The sequence below is a fragment of the Carassius carassius genome, chromosome 31, assembly GCF_963082965.1.
Source record: "Carassius carassius chromosome 31, fCarCar2.1, whole genome shotgun sequence".
Lineage (NCBI taxonomy): Eukaryota > Metazoa > Chordata > Actinopteri > Cypriniformes > Cyprinidae > Carassius > Carassius carassius.
In genome coordinates this window covers 26,871,750-26,893,877 of record NC_081785.1, presented here as the reverse complement: position 1 = coordinate 26,893,877, position 22,128 = coordinate 26,871,750, and the positions used below count along the sequence as shown (strand labels likewise).

The 22,128-nt window shown below is 37.5% G+C and overlaps 1 protein-coding gene across 7 annotated transcripts in view; it reads right to left on the bottom strand.

Moving 5' to 3' along the window:
• Positions 1–22,128, bottom strand: part of LOC132111815 (ral GTPase-activating protein subunit alpha-2-like) — a 180,876-nt gene that overhangs the window by 3,179 nt on the left and 155,569 nt on the right. For 4 of the 7 annotated variants that reach the window (XM_059519421.1, XM_059519419.1, XM_059519422.1 and 1 more), the window contains 2 exons: positions 4,605–4,729; positions 1,260–1,585 (listed from right to left, as the gene is read on the bottom strand). In XM_059519421.1, the coding sequence (XP_059375404.1) occupies positions 1,383–1,585; positions 4,605–4,729 (328 nt within the window). In that variant the 3' untranslated portion in view covers positions 1,260–1,382. Of the gene's footprint in view, positions 1–1,259; positions 1,586–4,604; positions 4,730–22,128 lie in introns of those variants that run through there. The other 3 variants (XM_059519420.1, XM_059519426.1, XM_059519423.1) reach the window with 2 other exon arrangements.

Below are 22,128 nucleotides of genomic sequence, written 5' to 3'. Positions count from 1 at the left end.
GCAACACTTAAGCCTCGCACCGTCAGGGTGGGGGGGGGGGGTGACAGAGAGTATGAGAACGCTGTTAAAAATATGGTTGTTAGATGTTAATACTGAGGGGTGAAGAAACACAACACAAAGAAAATGTTAAAATAACATACAGTGATTATGACAGACTGTGGCTGTAAAGACAAGCAGAGGGTGAAACATTTCTATTCACACTGGCCCACTTCACTTTGTGTTTTCTGAAAATGAAAGAACGTTTAACATGGGGAACACAACAGAAAAGCTGCATGGTGCAAAACACACAAAACTGTGATTTAACAGCTCTTTTTCAAGAACTTTTCACAATATGTGCATTAGACTTGTGTTACATAACTGAAATGACTTTGGCCCAAACCAGAGCACGAGGCTCTGAGTGAGGTTATTTCTGACCGAAGGTGAACGTTTAGTGTTTGCGCTGGAATAGCGGTCACAGCGCAACATTTTTTTTTTCTTTAGTGAGAGTGTAAATGATATTTGTGAAGATCTGCCTTCATACCTGTAGATGTTTAATGAAACTCACTAGTCTGCTATATTTCAGAGAAGCTCTTGTCTACCAACTATGATATTAAACAAAAACATACTTTCAACTCAACTGACCAAACCCTGCATGGATTTAACCATTCATTTCTATTCTATTTCTATTTCTATTTCTATTTCTAACACGTAGCTGACCCTGACCTCACAGCTCTGTTCCAAAACCTAGCTGCCTTCCTATACAGCATTTTAAGGCGTGCTTTCGATGAAAAGGCTGTTCCAAAAAATGGTCAGTAATATATGCTGTCATTAAAGATTAACTACCACTCAAAAGTTTGGGAGGTCTACAATCTTTGGATTTTGGAAGAAGTCTCTTATGCTATATATGGAAGACTTTTGATCAATTTAATGCATCGCTGCTGAATTAAAAACAAAACAAAACAAATAAATAAATCTTTCCATTCAGCATGATGCTATCTTGGAAGGTAGCTGCTTATTTGGTAGCAAACTCAGTTTTGGAACAGAGGTAATATTTTTTACAAATGAAATCTTTGTCCCAGCACTCCATTCCACAAGTATAACATTTTTTAAAAGAAACCATTCTAAAAACTACTACCGCTTTTCCACCAGGGCTGGTGCCTGAGCCGGAGGCAAATTAACAACAGTAACAACAATTAAACATGTCAGTTCAGCAGTGGTCAGCAGAAGAGATCAACGCTCTTCTTCTGCAAGAGATAACAAGCGATTCTGGTCACAGGTTGGTAATGTAGAGGGTTTTGTACCTCGCCAGTGGAAATGTGAGCCGGTTCTGAACGAGTGCCAGTCTTGACCGAGAACCGGCTCCAGTTCTGGCACCAGCCCCAGTGGAAAAGTGGTATATGTGCTCAATTCACTGTCATAAAACAGGGAACATGCAGAGTGCACTGAAAAGGGGGAGAAAGAGAGACAGAGGAAGTGAAAGACGAGTTTGTGTAACAGAAGTGTGGGGCCACATGCCTAGTGGAGGAAGCAGGCAGAAAAGTCTTACAGTCCAGCTTGGCCCAGAAGTAATCCATGTCCCAAACCATCCCTGGCCAACGCCTGCCTGCTGTCATGGGTGAGATGGTCATGAAACATTGAGCAGCATCATAGACTGTAACCCACAAAATAACTCAAGTCCTGCTGGATGAGCTGGTGTTTTAAACGGGTCTGTCTGGCCTGTCCAGACTGTCATCATGAGTGCATCTATGGCTCTGTTCCAAAACCCAGTGAGCTGCCTTCTTGTACCTATAAAAGAAGTTATCTCCTAAAACCACTTTATGCGGAAATCACAGAAATGGCTTCATTATGTCTCCACTGGAACCTGAAACTGTACTTTGTGTCAGATTGTAAAATAAAGAGAATGGGGGAATTATTAAGTATCCATTGAGTATCTATTAAGTATCTGAGATCCATTAAGTATCTATTAAGTATTCATTGATCTATGCGTGTGTGTGTGTGTGTGTGTGTGTGTGTGTGTGAGCCAGTCAGAATCAAGTATTCAACATAATTATTCTGTTGTAAATGCTGTCTAGCTACACAACTCTCTAGGATTTGGAACAGAGCTTGAATTTCATGCATGTATACATAGAATGAATTCTTTCCAACCTAAGCCTGCATTTATGGGTAAATTATTAATTAAATGATTCATTGGTAAATAAATATTGAATTTAGGGTTGGTGGCACGAACAGATGAAACAGAAAAAGAAAAGAAACGGGCATGATAACTGAGGTTAAGAACAAAAGAGAATGAAACTGAGAAAGTAATTAGAACAAAATAGACAGAGATGCCAACAAGAAAAAAGAGAATAACATTCTGGGGACGCAGTTTTGATGTGTTTGATGAAGGTACGAGAAACCCTGAGATGCAAAAGAAGAAAGCCAGAGAAATGGCATTTGAAGTGTCTAATGGATGAGATTCTCATTCTCTCTGAGGTCACCGCAGCGATTTCAACACCTTTCTAGGAAATAAACGGCCATCACTACAGAAATCAAAACGGTCAGAGCATCATTCCAAAGAATGCATCCTGATAAATGCACTACATCTGCATTCAGGGATTAGGCAAATTTAGCATCCACTTTCAGAATAAAGTCCACATATTAAACAAAACAAGATTTAATAACAAAGAAAAGTACATAAACTCTAAAAAAAAAAAAAAAAAAAAACTAAAATAAAAAAACCATTCCACAGATTCCTAAATAATACAGGCAGAGTTATGCTTGTAGTATGAGAAACAATTACAATTTAAACCATAAAAATGTGAGGTAACGCTTTAAAATAACTTTAATGCTTAATGGATCATTAGTCAATATATATTCACATAGCGTGAAACATGAGATAATCTGCTTGTTAATGTTTACTAAACTTATTAAACATTACCTAATGATTAACAGAAAATGTATGTAAATTACAATGCACACAAGTATCAAATAAACTTTTAATTCATATGATCATGTCCTTTTTGAAAATCTACAAATGATTTTTACAGATGTTCTACAATGATTTAAAGCTTTGATAAAAGCACTTTTGCTGCTACTGAGGTGTGATGCAGGTAAGAGGTCAAAAGTGTAGAGGGGTCAGTTTGATTACTGTAAGGGAACATGGTTCAATCTGTTTATATTACATAAGTATTTTCTTGAAAAAATGATGTTTTCTTCTGCTGATGTTTGATTCAAGGAATACCCTGTTTAATGAAATAGTATACTAATATAAGTGTTGAGGCAATAAAAACGTTTTGCACCCAAATCACAATGTTTGTTACAAATGATGAATAGTTTCCACTTTAGATTGGGTACTGCAAAAACGCACAATTATTAATAAATGCTTTGTTAAGATGTGAAAATAGTAGAAGTCTATACAACAAATGGAGACCAAATATATGGCCTTTACAGACTGTGATTATGAGTTAATTAATAATACGTTAACATGAATAGTTCAGTGAATAGTAAAGAGCTTAAAATGTCTGATTAAGAGCTCTGAAAAAAGAGCCTTAGGTAAAATGTGAACAGAGGTTTAATGACATTAACAAGTAAGCTTGTAATAATTATTGTATAATTTCTGCTGAAGTCATTTGTAGGTTTTTAAAAAGTGCATCATCATATGAATAAAAAGTTTAATGACATTTGTAAGAATATTAATTTATATGAAATATTTTTTTTGTTAAACATTAGGTCATTAGTAAACATTAACAAACACATTATCTCATATCTTTAGCAATGTGAATATATATTAACTAATGATATGTTAAGCATTTGTTAATTAAAGTTATTATAAAGTCTTACCAAATGTCATGACTTGACATAAACATTAACTGAAATAAAAGAAAATATTAAAAACCTTAAACTTATTTAATTTCACCTAACTGTCAAGGGAAGATTTCTTTCATTTTTGTTTGGCTGAAACCTCAAATAAAATAAAAATAAAAACAAATAAAAATTACAAAAACACAACAAAAGTGCTAAAAAAAAAAGAAAAGAAAAAAAAAGTATTTTTTACAAATTATATTAACCTATAATTTCCACAAATGTCGGGACCTTGGTTCTTACAGTATTTTGCAAGTCTCCTTTAAATAGAATTCGATTTCTCCTCTCAGTTGTGTAACTCATTAAGCTGTACTACAGCTCATTTTCAGTTTGATGCACTGGGCTTTCACAGTCGAAGGCTGTATTGATTTTATTTTGGCTGTTTTAAAATGAAGGCAGGGCAGGTGGATTGTCCACCCTCTATCCTCTAGTCTGACAACACATTTGAAATTAACTCTACCAGACAATCTAACCATTTTAGAGATTTCCCAATTTCATAAACAGCGAAAATAGTGGAATGCATGGGACCTGTAAAATAAAAACAAAATACTTGCATTTTATTTTACTGTATGTGCACTTACTGTATGTACTGTAAGTAAAGTAAGGGACCTGTACTTGAACTGAACATGGTTTAATGTTAGGTACAGGGTTAGATTCTGGCTAAGTACAGCACTTACTACCCAGTTGTTACAATTACTATAGTAAGTACACATGCAAAACAGGACTGTAAAATAAATTGCTACCTACAACATAAGGAAAATAAAAGAGCAGTCACGGTATCTCACCTGCACCTCCCATTGGCCAGTGGCTGGGGGAAGGCGAGAAGACCTGGGCAGCGAAGTCCTCAAAGGTCATGTTCTCCTTGTGGTTCTGAATGATGGCCTCCAGGTAGAGAGCCCTCTCCTCATAACTGAGAGCTTGTCAAGGAAAATCACATCTACATAAGACCAAATCATCGCAGGCTTTGAAATTACCCAGCAACAACAACTGAAATAGCTCACTAAAATAATTTGGGTTGGTTTCTCACACAACGCTATTGTGTCACTGTGACTCCAGAAGCACAAACACACAAATTCAAATTATAATGCATAACATGTTTTATTTTTTGTTTAAAATATTTTTGAAACGTTTTTATTAAAAATCTCACCAAAACTGCAATATTGTGAACAATTATTAGAACTTAAAATAGCCATTTTCTATTTGAATATATTTGAAAATCTAATTTAATTCTGTGCTGCCAAGCTGAGTTTTCAGTCTTCAGTGTCACATGATCCTTCAGAAATCTATTATGCTGATTTGATGCTGATTATTATCAACGTTGAAAACAGTTGTGCTGTTATATATATTTGATCTATTTAATTTAGTCTTGCTGAATAAAGGCTAATCAACGAAATTTAATAAAGAAACATTTTAATGAGCTTAAACTTGTAGGTGTTTTACATTTTTATGTACAATTCTTGGTGACAGTATATGATTTGAATGCATGGAAACAGCAGCGTGAATTCACTGCTAATCTTTTTCCCTTGTATAGGCAGCTAAAATAATTGGGAAATAACTTCATGCAATAGGCTGGGCATTATCACAGATGAAACAAATCAGATCTTCCAGCAGACTCCTGAAGCCATTTGCACTGGAGTCATTACACACATGGTGAGCGTAGTCTGTTCAGTTACAGCTACAGTCCGTTAACCGTCTAAACAAACGCACGAGCAGGTGTTTCTGCCTTGATGTTCACTTACACACCAAACCAACCTGCCAATCCCTCAAGGACTAATACACATATACAATCTGTGTGTACTGCTGTATTCATATGTAGCTTGTGTGTGTGCATGCTATAATGTCTAGTGAATAGGTTGTGGAGTGGAGGTAGGGGCGTTCCAGGGCCACATGCCTGCTTGCTGAAATCCTGGAGAGCCCCACTGATGCCATTCCCATCTCATTAGGGAGACTGCTTATTCCGCCAGGTGCTAGGCTGTTGCCAAGGCCTTTGCACTCCGTCATGACCACGCTGGCTGCATCACCACTCTGTGTTCAAGCAAGCCTGTGTATGTGTGTGTGTTTGTGTGTGTGTGTGTGAGCCACGTGCCGGCGCAGCAGGGGCTGAGGCAACCGTGACAAATTGTTGAAAAGGTCCGTCTGAACCAAGCACTGACAAGCACCTGAGCCTGCGGGCTGCACACAAGGGGAGCAATCTGCTCCACTTCTGCATGCATTCTACTAAAAACACGCAGCAGAAATGGAGGGGGCACACTTATCTGGAAGAAAAATTGTATGTACATTAGTCTGAAAATAAAACTGGCCATTTCTGCAATCAAAATGACCAGCAACAGACAGCACACTGTGTTCTGAATGCATACAAACAAGTCTGATTGCACTTGCTCAGAGCTACTGTGGAAACACGGAAAGCATTATGGTAAAGAGTTCTTATGGCTCACCGGGAATGAAAACTAAAGATGGAAGTGTTAGAAAAAATAACAGAAAAAACTAATTGCAAACAACGTACAGAGCATTAAGTAAAGTGCACAAAATAAAAGTGTATATGCATGAACTAGAAGACAGAGGGAGAGGAAGAGAATTGAGAGAGATGAGAATAAGGGATAATAAGCCTGATCCCACAAGGTCAACAGAGCCATATGGTGTTCCATTATCAGAGATGCAGATGACTTAAGCGTGGTTTAGCTATTGAGATTCCTAAAACAAATATTGACCTCAGCCGGAGTCACCGCTGCCATCGGCCAACCTGCACTCCCACTTCCTGAGGATGAAAAAAATACAATCTTCTCATCTATTGAACAAATTCATGCAGCGGTCACAGCACATTACCTATCATACATCCATCTGCACCTAAACAATGTTTGCGGCTTCGCATCAGTTCTGGCACGCCTCTGAATTTCGTGATACCGCGTAGACTCGGCAGCTGTTTACATAAATGTATACTGGTGTTTAGATGTGGGATTGGTTCTTTAGTGAACATTATAATATGACAAAGGTGTAGACAATTACGTATCAGGAGTCAAAACAATCAAGAAACTTAATTTATGATTTGTCTGACATCACTGCCCAACATCTCATCTCGGTCTCGGGTTTCTGTAATTGTCTCAGCACAGGTTGTTCTGCTGAATGCGTGAGGTGGGCTGGATGATGGTGGTGTGGATTCATTCAATAAAGCAGAGAACAGTGCATGCCGTCCGAGCGCTCGTCTCTGTCGGAAGCAGGGGGAACAGAACATACAGGAAATGCTGAATGTTTGCATGGACAGAGGTCGCTTGGATATACACCGTTCCAGAATGCTAGCACTCAGAGAAAAACAAACACGGTGCAACCTACAAAATTTGGAGTTCAGAAGAAAGCCATCTGAAGTTTAGGGATTTCCAAAAGTGACTGTAATTTAAGTCATCCTTTCAGCACCTGCGATGGGTAACTCTCCAGTCAGATGGAAACAAGGCATAGTGGGGAATTTCCGACAGCATTAATCGAAAGAACACGACTCCCAAAGGTTCGTGCACCCAGAACATCTACACAGAATGTTCTAGAAAGCGCTGGAGAGAGGGATGTGGTGTCAAAAGGGCAAATTTAACATCCCCTGCCATGTAAAATAATGTGATAACCTCATTCGAGCACAGGTCAGATTGTGCGTTTATGGTAGAAAGGGAAAAAAAAGTGTGTAAACAAATAATACAATAGCACTGTTACACCAGAGAGGGAAAAACAGATGAAGCCAATCCACTTAGGAGGAAAAATGTCCTTTAAGCATTTTGTGGAGGAGTTTTAACAGATAGTGCTCTTTTTCCACTCTTTTGGAGGCCACTTTGCCACCCCACAGTGCACCAGGTGACAAAGGCAAGGCATTAAAAGCTGTCGAGGGCAGAAGCCCAGGGGAGTGCACACACTGTATTCAGGAACAGCCCAAAACAATCTATTCAACTGGGTCTTCAACCAGAACACTCGGAAACAGAACACAGTTGACTGTTTTGTACAAATTACTACAACAAAATCAACAAAGGATTTGATTCAAGTAGGAATCTGAATAATCACATAGTGCTGTGCGATATGCATCGTCTACAATAATATCATAATTACTGTTTTAACGATGTGGAAGCTGACATTGTCAAGTATGTTGCTCACTTTGTTTTGCTGCATGATGTGGCCTAGTATAATGCCAAAATTCAATTTATGTGGCCAGAAAAGCCCCAGTATGAGTTTTTGTCTCATTATTTATATCATAGGGTTCAGTAATATTATGAGCAAGGGTGCTGTTTTCTTACAAATATCAGTAAGATTATAAATGTGATTGATTATATGGTTAAAATTGTAAGTTATATCGTTAGATTCAACAAAAATAGTTAAAAACAAAGCCATAGCAGAGCTGTTGTGTGTCTCTGACTCGTATTGCATTACTGAATGAACTGGCTGAGTCAATAATTCAGTGATTTATACTTAAAGACGGCAGTCTCTTCCTTTGTTCCTGAATGAATCAGCCATTTGAATCAATCGGTTCAACTCTCATGATACTCACATATTGCCCGTTTAAGTGTTAAGTATCATTTTATTTCTTAATTATTTTATATTTCAATATAAATTTTTAAAATCACTCATATTTATTGCTTAAATGTAAGAGTTTGTTATAAAATAGAATGCATACATTCAAGTAGATTATAAAAACATGCCATTATAAAGATAAAATGCCCCAAAATCAATTTAAGAGAAAAAGAAGTGCTGTGAAGTAAGCACTGCACATAAAAGACTAAACCAGCCAAGATTCCAGCACAAAAATACACTCAGCAAAATATTATTACTGATATTGACAAATCCTAGAAGATATTGAGAAATCGTTTGTTGCACAACCTACACATAAGTGATTATTTGAAGTGAGCTAAAACAGACCCATTCGTTTACATCACCCAACCCCTACTGAATTAGCTGTCATGAAATGAAATGATCATTTTTCTGATGTGTGCGAGTGGGTGATACAGCGAGATGAAGAGTATGTGTGCTGTTGTCCAGATGGCAAGGGGTGGCCAGTGGGGAATTGAGAGGTCAAGCACTTTGGCAGATCAAAGCCAAGGTCAGGTGGAAGTAGTGGCCATGTTCAAGGTGCACAGGGCCTCAGATGGCTTCTCATTAGCAGTCAGCTCAGGAGCCAGACCCCTGGGACCACCTTTTGAACACAACCCACCCAGAAACCCCTCTCTTCTGGCCACACACACAACAAAAGATCTCACCCCCAGGACACCTCAGACTGGATATAACACCGCTAACTCAGTTTGACCATACACAGAAATCGGCCATTAACATTCATGGAGATAAGGAAGTAGCAGATGACGCAGGGTAACAGTAAAGTACTCGTGGGTAAGATTCATCAAGAGACATCATGAAATATGACAAAATCAGAGAGCAGACACCATATGTAGGGTGCGTGAAAGAAAGCAAGGCTGGATTGTGGATTTCAGAGGCCGACTTCAAGAAAATCTTTTTAAGAACAAATCATTTATTCAGGATAAATTATATGAAATTTGTAATTTTCTAAAGATCATTTTTGTTTCATTTTTTCCTAAAGAAAAAAATGACTTTGGGTGCTTCTAAATGTAAGGTTGCTCTTGCTGAAGACATAAGTTTAAACTTTTTTGGTTTTTAATTTAATCCTTCATAGCACTTTGATCAAATGGAACAGGTTTGTGACAGAACACAGATGGACATACTATCCCAGAGGCCTGAGGAAGAGGTGGTGGTGTACAGCTAGAGCTGTTGAAGTTGGGTTTAGTGTTTTATTAGCATTGCTGGGGTCAATTAGCAAACAGAGGCTTGAGGGCTGGATAAACTGAAGAAAGGTGAGGTCTGATCAGAGATGGAGGCTGTAATTGAAACATAAGGAGCCTCTGGAGTTCTAGCTTGAGGACGGGTCATTGTGCTAAACAACAGTCACATGTTCTCCCCTCACTAATGCCAACATTCAGGTACCCTCCTGGCTTAACATTATAGGAATGTTCTGGATTCTGTTTGTAAAAAAAATGCAAAAAGCTAATTGTGTAATGCACTTACATTGGAAGTTTATGGAGCAAGGCACTCATTAGGACAAACTAAAATAAGCTGTTTTAAAAGCATACAAACATGAGGCTAGTGTGATCGAAAATCACTAACCAACATTATATATATATATATATATATATATATATATATATATATATATATATATATATATATATATATATATATATATATATATATATATATATATTTAAAGAAAGTAATAATTTTATTCAGCAAGGACACATTCAATTAATCAAAAGTGTTGATAAAGTCATTTATGATGTTAAGAAAGGTTTCCATTTCAAATACATTCTTCTTTTTAACTTAATGTTCACCATGGTTTCTACAAAAATATCATGCAGCAGCAGAACTGTTTCCAAAACTGATAATAATCAAAAATGTTTCTTGAGCAGTAAATCAGCATATTAGATTGATTTCTGGAAGATCATGTGACACTGAAGACTGAAGTAATGATGCTGAAAATACAGCTTTGTTTTGTTATCAAGGAATAAATTACATTTTAAAATATATTAAAAAATTGATATATAATAATATTTCACAATATTAGTGTTTTTACTGTATTTCTTATTAAATAAATGGAGCCTTAGGGAGCAGAAGAGATTTCTTTGTAAAGCACAAAAAGCTTATTGACAAACTACAACTACTGAACAGCAGTGAATAAGCAACTCTGTCATAACCATGAAAAGTGGGTCAAAGTCAAAAACTGATAACTTTCACATAATACACACAAGGCTTCCATGAGACACAACTATCTATAAAACACTGTTCATTCACCCACCATTAATAAGTTGACTTAAAAATCTTCAAAGTATTTCTGTATAGAAGAATCACCAAAATACAAACGTAGGTATGCCCTCAAACTTTCATTGTATCTGCATTTCTGTATTCATGACGGAATTTTTTGGCTTTGTTTTGTGTTTTTACAAGCGGAGAGATGAGTCAATATTACTTTTAACACAGGAAATTCAATTTTATGCCATATTTAAGGAATACAACAGAAATAACTAATACAAAACACAAGAAAATAAAAAAGGTATATAATATATTACTAAAAATGTTCAGCATAGATCTTCCTCGGTACACTGCTATTAGAATGTTATTTTAATTAACCTCTATATAGACAGAAATGATGGACAGGAACTTTTAAGGACAAACATTTAGAGTTTAAAGAGCAAAGGCAAATTTCCACCCTTTCACTGCTGTCACTATCAAGACACGGCAAAGGTTAACAACACCTTTCTGCTCGGCCCTCTTTTATTTGGCCTCTGAATGGGCTCTTGTGAGAGAAGTTGAAGAACTGGAGAGTGACCATGCATGCTCAACCTCCACTCCAGCCAAACATTAGCCATTAACCTCCACCAATCACATTGACCTTGCTGTCTAGCAGGCGAAGAGGATAATTGGCTGGTTTAAAAAAAAGGCCCCGCTGCTTTTGGGATATCGTCCGAGGGAGTGTACTGATGACATTCTCCATCTTTGAATGGAATGTTCTGCATACAGATGCCTTTCTGCATTTCCGCTGCACTTTTGCTCTAATTAGGCGCTGACACCATCAGTCAGATCAAGCAGGGCCTGACTCATTTACACAGTCACAGCTATGTGCTTGATTACACAGTATCACCACCACAGACTGATATTGTGTTATGTTGAGAGGGGCTCAATCTTGTGTTTTCTGCAATATTTTGTAGAAATCGTGCAAATAGGTTTTCCCCTTTGTTCGGTAGTCTGAAGAACCAGCTAGTAGACTGATTTCTCTGTGGTTGGTTTTTGAGGAAACAGTGTTTTCAAGGTGAATGTTGAGGTTTGCTGACATTTTGCTGCAGACGTTCTGGTGCGTTTAGAAATAATCCTTCTTAGTGATCGACAGTCCCTATCATTCACTTTGAGTTTTTGCACGCTATTCTTCTTTGTGTTCGCAAGCATAATCGTAAGGACACTCCTGCTAAATGGGCTTCATGATTTTTTGGAGGTCTTATTATTTTATACTGTAGCCTGCACAAATTATTTATAGTAATGCGTGTTCACATTATTTTGTCTAAACCTTGTTTAAAGGCACAATATGTAATTTTTCGCAGCTAGAGGATGCGTATTCAAAATAAACAAAGACCATGTAGAGTAGTTAGTTTGAGCCATGACTGAGTGTGGAATCATGGGAGTTGTCACTTTCATCCCCACAGCCAATGCAATCTGATGGGACTTGGGCAGAAATCATGTTGATGGATGAGCTAATGATTTTTTAACGTAGTAGAATGAACCAGGGTGAGGCTGAAAGCTGTTGAAGTGAAACGCGGCTGCTAAACGAGCATCACACACGGCTCGAAAGCAGCGGAGCTTTTATCATGCCACAGTCGAGCGCTTCCATTCCTTCCATGCATATGTGGGGAAAAAAAGCAGTGCTGTTTAATCATATTAGATACATTTGAAAGTTCTGTTAAGTTCTGCTACTCTGTGTGGTTGTCACCGGTTTATTAAAACATACAACATATTAAAGCGTCTTTGGTGTTTCCATGTTTTATAAAAAACAAAACCGGAAATCGAGGGGTTATGACGTCATTGGCAGGCGACACAATGACACTACGGGCACGAGTTAAAATTGCTTGTTTTTCTGGATTTAAACATTCTTAGAAACATTTGGGATAATGTAAGTACACAAGTCAGCAAAATATATAACACTGTTCTAGTGGTTTTTGGATATTTTAATAAAGAAATCTTACATATTGTGCCTTTAAATAGAATCCAGGGCCTAATCACACTATTAAAGGGAGAGTTCACTCAAAAATGAAAAATCTGTCATTAAAGATGAAAATCTGAGTTTTCTGAGCTCCTCTGCTAAGACAGCAATGGTAACTACCAATTTCAAGGCCCAGAAAGGTAGTAAGGACATGGATAAAATAGTCCATGTGACATGCATGTGGTTCTGCTGATGCAGGAGCCGGTGTTCTGACGTAGAACCTGGATGCGCTGTGGCTTGTTTGCAAGCAGTGGAACACACAAGTCGTGGTACTGTCATGAACGCATGTCAAAGTCTGACACAGAAGATAAGAAATTGTTGAGCGAAGTCATTATTTTTGCTTTCTTTGCACATCAAAAGTATTCTTGTAGCTTCATAAAATTAAGGTTGAACCACTGATGTCACATGGACTATTTTAACAATGGCCTTTCTGGGCTTGGGGACATTTTAGTTGTGTTGCTGTCTATGCAGGATCAGAAAGCTCTTGGATTTCATTAAAAATATCTTAATTTGAGCTCTGAAGATGAACAACGGTCTTACGGGCTTGGAACCTGATGAGGCTGAGTAATTGATGACAGACTTAAAATTTGTGGGTGAACTAACCCTTTAAGCTTAAAGTATACTTCAGTTTTGACACAAATTCTTAGCATAGGTGTACAGCTAAACACAGAGTGTTTCATAGTATACCCCATTTGACTTGATACATGCACGCTAATAATGTTAATCTTTGAACTGTGCCTGTGTTATTACTCTACATAAGTGATAAAAATTGTGCGTGTATCCCTTAACCTCCTCACACAAACACTTGCAAACATGGGCGTCAATTGCAGTTGCCGTCTCTAGTAGTTTGATGTTGTTCCGTCTCATCCATTTAAATATCCATTTGTACATACCGTATTTTTCGGATTATAAGTTGCACCTGAGTATAAGTCGCATCAGTCCAAAAATACGTCATGATGAGGGAAAAAACATATATAAGTCGCACTGGACTATAAGTCGCATTTATTTTAGAACCAAGAGAAAACATTACCGTCTACAGCCACGAGAGGGCGCTCTATGTCTTCAGTGTAGACTACAGGAGTACTGAGCAGCATAGAGCGCCCTCTCGCGGCTGTAGATGGTAATGTTTTCTCATGGTTCATTTCCCTCGGTTCATGTCAAATTAATTTTGATAAATAAGTCACACCTGACTATAAGTCGCAGGACCAGCCAAACTATGAAAAAAAGTGTGACTTATAGTCCGGAAAATACGGTAACTAATCAGTGCAAAAGAATTTAAGCGCATGTGCAACCTAAGCATAGAGATTAAGAAAAATCTGGACATGTGTTATTCTGATGACAAAACATGGTAGGTTAATAATAATAATAATAATAATAACATCTGTTCCATCTTTATTTGACCCTCTAACTTCTATTTTAATTTTACTTTATTTATGCTCTTTTTATAAAAACAAACAAACAAAAAAAACACATTAGTTTTTATTTTTTTCTATTCTATCTACTTGTTTTTCTTTGTGAGTGTGTGTGTGTGTGTGTGTATTAGGGCTTTCAGTGGAATAAAAATTTTGATCTAATTAAACACAAACTAAATTTGGCTGTGAAAATACCAACAAAAGAATATTTAAAGCTATTATTGTGTTAAATGTTTAGGATACAATGGCCTAACAGTAAGTATGGAACAACATGATACGCGAGAGCCCACTTTTCAGAACAAAAACACAATGTAGTAATCAAAATATAGCAAAATATTAACTTCTTATTTACTGAACTGGTGTATAAAATCACATTTGTACTCGTTCTTTGTGACAAAATCAGCACTCGTGTGATATTGCTCTCACTGCTGGGTTAGAGTTGCCAGGTAAAAAAACAAAAAAAACAAAAACAAAAATATTAAAAACAATACCTTTTGCTACTCAAATCTAACCCAAACCCAGCACAATAACGTTTTGAGTTGGGTCCTCGGTAAAAACTGCGTTCCAGTGTGGGGGTGGGGAATACGCATTCCAGAAGCTAAATATTATGTTAAGGGCACTTCAACCCGCGGCAACAGTGTTAAAGTAGCCCAATTCCACAGAAAAAACTGCATAACTGGCAACACTGCTGCTGGTGTGATATTGCTTATCATATGATATAAATATGAGACAAACTCATACAGGGTAATTTTTTGCCCCGATATCTTGGATTTTATTGCATAACTGCTTTTATGGAGTGGTTGCCCTGCATCATATTTGTCAACAGGCAACTGTATGAAATGTAAGATGATGTACAGGTCGGGGGTCGGGCCACTGCGTTGAACTGGGTGAAAATATATGAATCGCATTATTTTTTCATTACTAATTAAATTAACGCATTAAACTGATGGGCTTCAGCCATGGCTTTTGAGGGTGGAAGAGAGCGCTGTTTATTCACTCACCCCACCTACAACTCCTGCCAGCACCGAGACTCAAACCTGTGACCTTCCGGTTACAAGTCCAACTCTCTAACCATTAAGCCACAGCTGCCCCAAAAGAAGTGAAGTGAAGAATTGCTTCTGTAACTAATGAACTATTTATGAGGGCTTTTATGGGATGGAAAATGTGTGTCGAAAAACACATCTGAGAAGAGCTAGCAGCGAGAGAAGTTCCGATAAAAATGGACTCACAAATGGACTTGAAGCCAGTTACCGCCAGTTCCAGTGCCCATGGGATAGTAGGTGTTGATTGGTGGCTTTCTGTGGCACCGCTATAAGGAGACCTGTTGTCACGGTACTGGACGGAGGCGCGAAGCATGTCTTGGTAGAAAAGCCCAGAGGAGGTGTGAGGTGATTATGGGATGGATGGGGGAGGGAAAGAGAGGAAGAACTCAGGAGGGATGAGTGAAAAAATGCTGCTGATGTGCTTGTCATTAGCTCAAGGCCCTGGCGTCTCATTAGTCAGCTTGTTCTCAGAAAGAGACGATGATTACTGATCATCAGCGCCAGAGCGAGCTAGAGAGAGAGAAAGATGACAAACTACAAAAAACAAGGGTGGGGAAGCATCAGAAAGCACCTCTTGTCTTTCATGTAGTAATTTCAGCTATATATGCGATATATGTGAGTGCGTGTGTGTGTGCGCATCTTCCACTTTAACGAGAGGCTAATTAACCCAGAGCCCAGAGCTGAGGGGACAGGAAGGGGAGTTGAGACAGGTTAATTGAACCTCTAGGGGGACGTACACACCTTCCACATCTCACCTCTCCAGCATCCATCTCAGGATGAGATGCAGCGACGCAGAATTATGAGCGTGACATCACTGGCCATGCAGATTCCCACGGAGCTGCCAGGCCGGCTGAGTCTGAGCGCAGATTTACCACGGCTCTAAATCAAACGTCTACGGTTTCTCTGCCCTACCCGAGTGTGACACACAAAGGCTCCTCTGCCTACGGCGCTCAAAGTATTGATCCGATGTACGGGTCAAAAGAAAAGACTTGTCGGCATAAAGTGAGAATGTAGAGAGGTTAACAGGTCACACTGTGCTGAAAGATCTGGTGAGATGATCCAGGTGGCACTCATGTTATAGATCACAGGGGAGTTGTTGATTAAGGTGAGCTGTATGTGACTCAGCAGTTTTCCACAGAGAAGACGCTGATCCAGTCCATCCTAAACACTCTAAATAAAAGTTCTTAAGAAACCTCTGAGAAAAATAATGTGTGTATCATCTATCTATCTATCTATCTATCTATCTATCTATCTATCTATCTATCTATCTATCTATATACATACATATATATTTGTGTGTGTGTGCTCTTGTTTTTGTGACATATTAGGACACAACTCTGTATAATGACATGGGTATGACACAGGTATTACAAGGAGAGGGTGACTTATGAGGACATAACCCATGTCCCCATTTTTCAAAACGCTTATAAATCATACAGAATGAGTTTTTTAGAGAAAGTATAAATGCAAGTTTCCTGTGAGGGTTAGGGTTAGGTGTAGGGTTGGTGAAGGCCGATAGAATATACAGTTTGTACAGTATAAAAACCATTACGCCTATGGGATGAAGACACTTTTCACAAAAACAAAGGTGTGTGTGTGTGTGTGTAAAGAAATTATATATTTAAATAAACTATTTAAATAGTGGCTGATGAATTGGCCTGTTCATTACAAATTACTAGAAACAGTCCATTTTTATTCGATCAAACTATTTTCTTGAATGATTTTGTAATCATTTTCCTGATAAAGGATTTTACAAATTCAAATTGTTGGATGTCCAATAAGACTATTTTCCTTTAACTCTGAGTCACACACTGGAAAAGGCTTTTAATGTGAGATTGTGACAAACAGCTAATATAAAAGGCAATTGGCAACAGCACAGCTTTTAAAAGAAGTTATAATAAGATGGAGCCATCAAGGCAGACGCATCAAGTCAGAGGTGGGCAGCGCAGGTTCTTTGAAGAGCTCTTCTGTATCAGACACAGGGCTCTTTGTGATAAAAAGCTCCAGCATTTATAAAGCCCTCCACAACGAGACAATGAGATTAATTCACATGTGAATATGCGTTAGGTGCTGAATAATCAGTTAAACATGCGGTTGTGAATGGATGTGGATTGGAAGAGAGAATCTATGATCCACTTGTAAGGTATTAGACAAATGCATGACAAATTAATAAAGGTGCTGAACAATGCTGCAAAACTGACAAGGACCAAAAATCTACCTCTAGTTTCAGTGAAAGATGTTACACCAGTCTTTCCACAATATCAGTAGTACAGAGTATGAGATCAATTCATAACTTCACTACACGCTGTTAATTTAGCAACATGTAACCAATACAGTTTGACCACTTACAGTCAAAGATGAATTACATATTTAATGGCCAAAAATGAAGACCATAACACTGTGATGTGTGTGTGACAGATGGGTCATGGTGTTTTTGACCATCCATGTATCAAGTTAAACCTAGACTTTGTTATGAAAACGCACCATAACAAATGTGCCTGATCAGGGTCTTATGATTCATTATAAAAATATGTAGTTTGAAAATATGTAGTTTTGCACAATCCTAACGCATGCATGTCCAATCTTTGGAGTTGACCAGTTTTCTGTACTTTCTGTAATATAAAACAACAACTGAAATATTTTCCTTTAACTGTGTTAATTTCAGAAAGCTTTACCTGAAAAATCTTAAACACTGTTTACTTTAATATGTATTTTTGTTTTTTGTTTAAAATTGTATATAGTTTTGTACAAAGCAATTATCCTAGGAATATGTACAGTAGTAAAAATATGTACAGTATATAGCAGGGCTCCGAACCGGTTCAAGGAACGAAAACGACAACCGGAAACGAACACAATTTTGACAGGAACAGAACCAGAAACAGAAACGAAATCAAATTGTATAGTTCCGAACAGAATCAAAAATTTGAAATGGCCGATAACCGGTTAATAACGTTATTTTATCGTTCCATTTAATATTTGAAATTTGCTGTCAACCAATCACGAATTCCATGTGAAGCTGAAGCCAGCGAGTGAAACGTCTGCTCAGCTGAGAACTCATCTTAGGCAAGTCTCAATGACAAAGAACCGCCTTCAGGGCCGGATTAAGACCAAATTAGGCCTGATGACGCAGCGCAAAAGGGGCATTTTTTTCTCAGTGTTCGACACTCAAGCGCATGCTTAGCCATTCCTGCCCAACTGAGGACCGCGGCTCTCTTTTAATTATTCCAAACTTTTAGAAGCTCCACTCGCCCGGGGCATTGGACATCATCATGCACAGATAGATGCGCTAACCCATTTCGACATTTGGAAACGTCTGAGAAAGATTCAGCGATGATAAAAGCTTGTACAAGCTCTGCTGCATCTCCCGTTTCCAAAATGCATCACAAAGTGCTTGAAAAAGCTGTAAACTAATTCCACATTGCACAAGGTGCAAACAACCTTACGCCTGTTTCACACATACTCCGTCTGCAGTGCGTATGCGTTGCATATTTTTTTACGCACCCATGTTAACGGATTCCAGTTGCGTTCCAGGAGCATTGCGTCTGCAGCAGTGCAGCGATCATTCACGTACCAAGTAGCGAACTGCAAACGCGTCCTGTGTGAAAGCACATCGAGTCCGTGCTGCACCACATACGTAACGCACATGGACTGCATACGCACTGCAGACGGAGTATGTGTGAAACAGGCGTGAGCAGGGTTCAGCTGGGGTCAGCGGGGACCCGGTGAAGGTTGTAACAGTGGGCCCTGTTTGAAATTGTTTCATTTGTATGTTCGTTTATTTTTATTTATTTGTGCTATTTACACAATGTTTACCTTTTTTTTTTCAAGTCTGTAGGTGTCAAGGTACAGAACCCAAATAATTAAATGTAAAATAGCACTGGATAGTCTTCAATGTAAAAATGAACTATACAATCAAACCTACATTTATTCAGACACCTTCAACAAATGAAAATGATTTTCATTTTCATTTTCTTGGATTAACATTACAGCAGCCAGTAGCTAAATTAGGCGCGGTCACTTTAAGAGACGATGAAGGCATCCAATATAATACACATCCCATTTTTTTCCTCAACTGTTTACTTTCACTTAAGAAATAACTGACAGTTTTTTTGAGCATAATTTCCAAGGTGGATATTTTTTACATACTTTGTATGTATTTGTCGGCACACGAGCAAAAATAAGCAAATTCGATGTTCAAGTGTTTTGAGACGCCTTTCTCTGCGTGAGTCCTGAACACCAGAACACCGCGAGTACTGAATTGGGCTCTTTCACATCTTTTTGTTTGTTCAAACTGTGATTAGTATTTGTTCGTTCAGGTGCAGGAGGGACTTCGAGGAGAACTTCGCAGAAGAGAGCTCGGTTCAGTGTCGCTGTCCGTGATACACGGCTCTCTCTCTCTCTGCGTACGCACCGAAAACAGCGCGCGAGTAACCAGATACTCTGTTCAGCTTTTCCGCGTCTTGTGTTTGGATGCTTTAATGTTTAAAACGACAAGTGGTAAGGCTTAAAAACACGTGAAAAAGATAAGCTTTCGTGACGATGCACAGCAGTGGCCCGTCAACTGTCCTGAGCATCTTTTTAGGCTGGCCTCAGGCAGTCGGTTATATAAAATATCAAGGTGAAAGTCATCATAGCTTGCTTAGTATAGACCCAGCTCCCAACCCAACTTTGAGAATAGATTAACGGCGATATTTTTTTTATCGTCCGATAAGAGTCTCACGTTAACGCCGATAACGGCCCACCACTAATTATATATATATATATTAGTGGGTTCAATTCTATTTATTCTAATTATATATATATATATAAATAGAGAGAGAGAGAGAAAAAACTTGCATAGCCTATACGTTTTTTAGAGAGTTTTTTTTTTAAATTCAGAAATAGACATTATGCAGACACAAAATGTTTACAAACATTAGGCTATAATAAACACTAGGCTATTTTGTATAATCATTTGTCATTCAAATTTATTGCGAATACGGAAACTTTGATTTTGTGTTGAATGAGAGACCCGCTTGTTTCAGTTTCTTTTTAGCCTAAACTAATTCGTTTTAGTTTGTCGTTAATATTGCTATAGCTTCTTATATTTTTAATTATTGTTCTTTTCTAAATAGCCTACTGTTATTTGAAATGATTTGTTGTGGAGGGATGGGAACTAAAATTATACTAAATTTGTTTCTGGATTGACATTTTTATAGCCTAAACTAATAACGGATTTTATAATGTTTGTAAACATTTTGCTTTAGACTACAGGCATTTTAGCCTTTATTATTTCAAAAGTAATAGGGTTAATAAAATGCGACGTGTGCCGCGATTTTTTTTTTTTTTAATACACAAAACTACTCAAAAATACTTTGTCTTTAAAGTGTTGATAATTATTATTATTATTTTTTTTTTTAAGTTCTAGTTTATTTGGCCAAAATCTAGAGATGATGATGCTGTAGCCTATTGGCTGTGACTAAGCGTTAGATCTCTATTTTTTCCTTTTATTTTTGAGTAAAGAAAACGCTATACCTTATTATTATTATATTATTATTATTAGGCAAATAATATTGTTTTTTAAAAATAACGTTATTAACCGGTATTTCTTCCACCCGAACCGTTTTCGGACCGGTAATAATATCAGAGGAATTAAGAACAGAAATGTTAAAATATCGATTCTGCTTGGAGTGAACCGATTGAATTTTTTTTTTGTTTTCAAGCCCTGGTATATAGTACATTTGTGCATTTTTATCCAAAGCAACTTAGAGTGCATTCAGGCTATACATTTTTTTTTTTAATCAGTATGTATTTTCCCTGCGAATTGAACCCACAACCTTTTGCGCTGCTAACGCAATGCTCTACCACTGAGCCACAGGAAAAAATAAGGTATAGTAAATATCCATATCTTTTTAGTTTAGTTTTAATTATTTTAGTACATTAAATGAAAGTAAGAAATTGTGCTTAGGCAACTGGCTGAAAATAACTTTAAATATATATAGATATTTATAGTATAGTATATTAGTATATTATTTATAGAAAATATTTCAGTTCATTATTTTTTATTTCACAAAAGTTTATCGAATTTAAGTTTATTTAAACACCTTAACACTTTAAACACCCTGGTATTAGTATCATTACTGAAATTTTGATCACGACAACATGAACAATTAGGAAGGGATGGGTTAAAGTGGTCAAGACTTCTGGTTTAGCAAATCTTTCTCTCCGTGTTTTTATTTTTATTTTCTGCCTGCAGGCGCTCTGTGCAGTCAAGCGCAATATTACGAGGCAACAGTTATGCAGGATGTGGAAGCCAGCACCTGGTCCAAGGCATTCAGTGGCTTTCAGCAGCAGCTGACTGTACAGTGTCCTCCACACCAGGTGGTCCTCCTTCAATGACATTAGCTAGTGACTCCAGGGTTAATAAAGTGCCCGCATTGGCCCAGTGTGCTTGTGCAAATCCCATTCACTTAGCCATAGACACTGGCTCTTTAAATGGGCTGACCAAACAATGTGCTCTCCCAACGCCCACATAAAGAGAGCTCAAACACACAATTTGGGAAGGTTACTTGTTATCAGAAAGCATACAGGCTGTAGATAAAATGTAAATACATCTTATGGATAAACTGCTGAAGCAGTTGCAATGTTGTGCCACTTCATTCTGGGCTCCTTTCCTGCACTATTACATCTTATGCCTTGACCACTGAAGGATCAGAGGCAGTATTACATTATCTATTATTATTATTACTACTACTACTTCTATTACTATTATTCTTATTAGTCATTTTCCTCAACCTCAAACCTTACCCTTATTCCTGGTGAAATTAGTTTATATATTATTATTATTATTATTATTATTATTATCACCACCAATATTTCTACATAAAGGACTTGTTGTGACACAAACTTTGTTTCTGATTATGATTAATGTTGAAAACACTGAAGACTTATGTAATAATGATTTAATGATGCTGAAAATTCAGCTCTGCATCACAAGAATAAATGACATTTTAAAATAATCACCAAAAGGAAAATTCACTTTCTAAAGAAGAGATTTAAAGAAAAAAATAAGATTAACTGCAGGAGAAAAAGATTT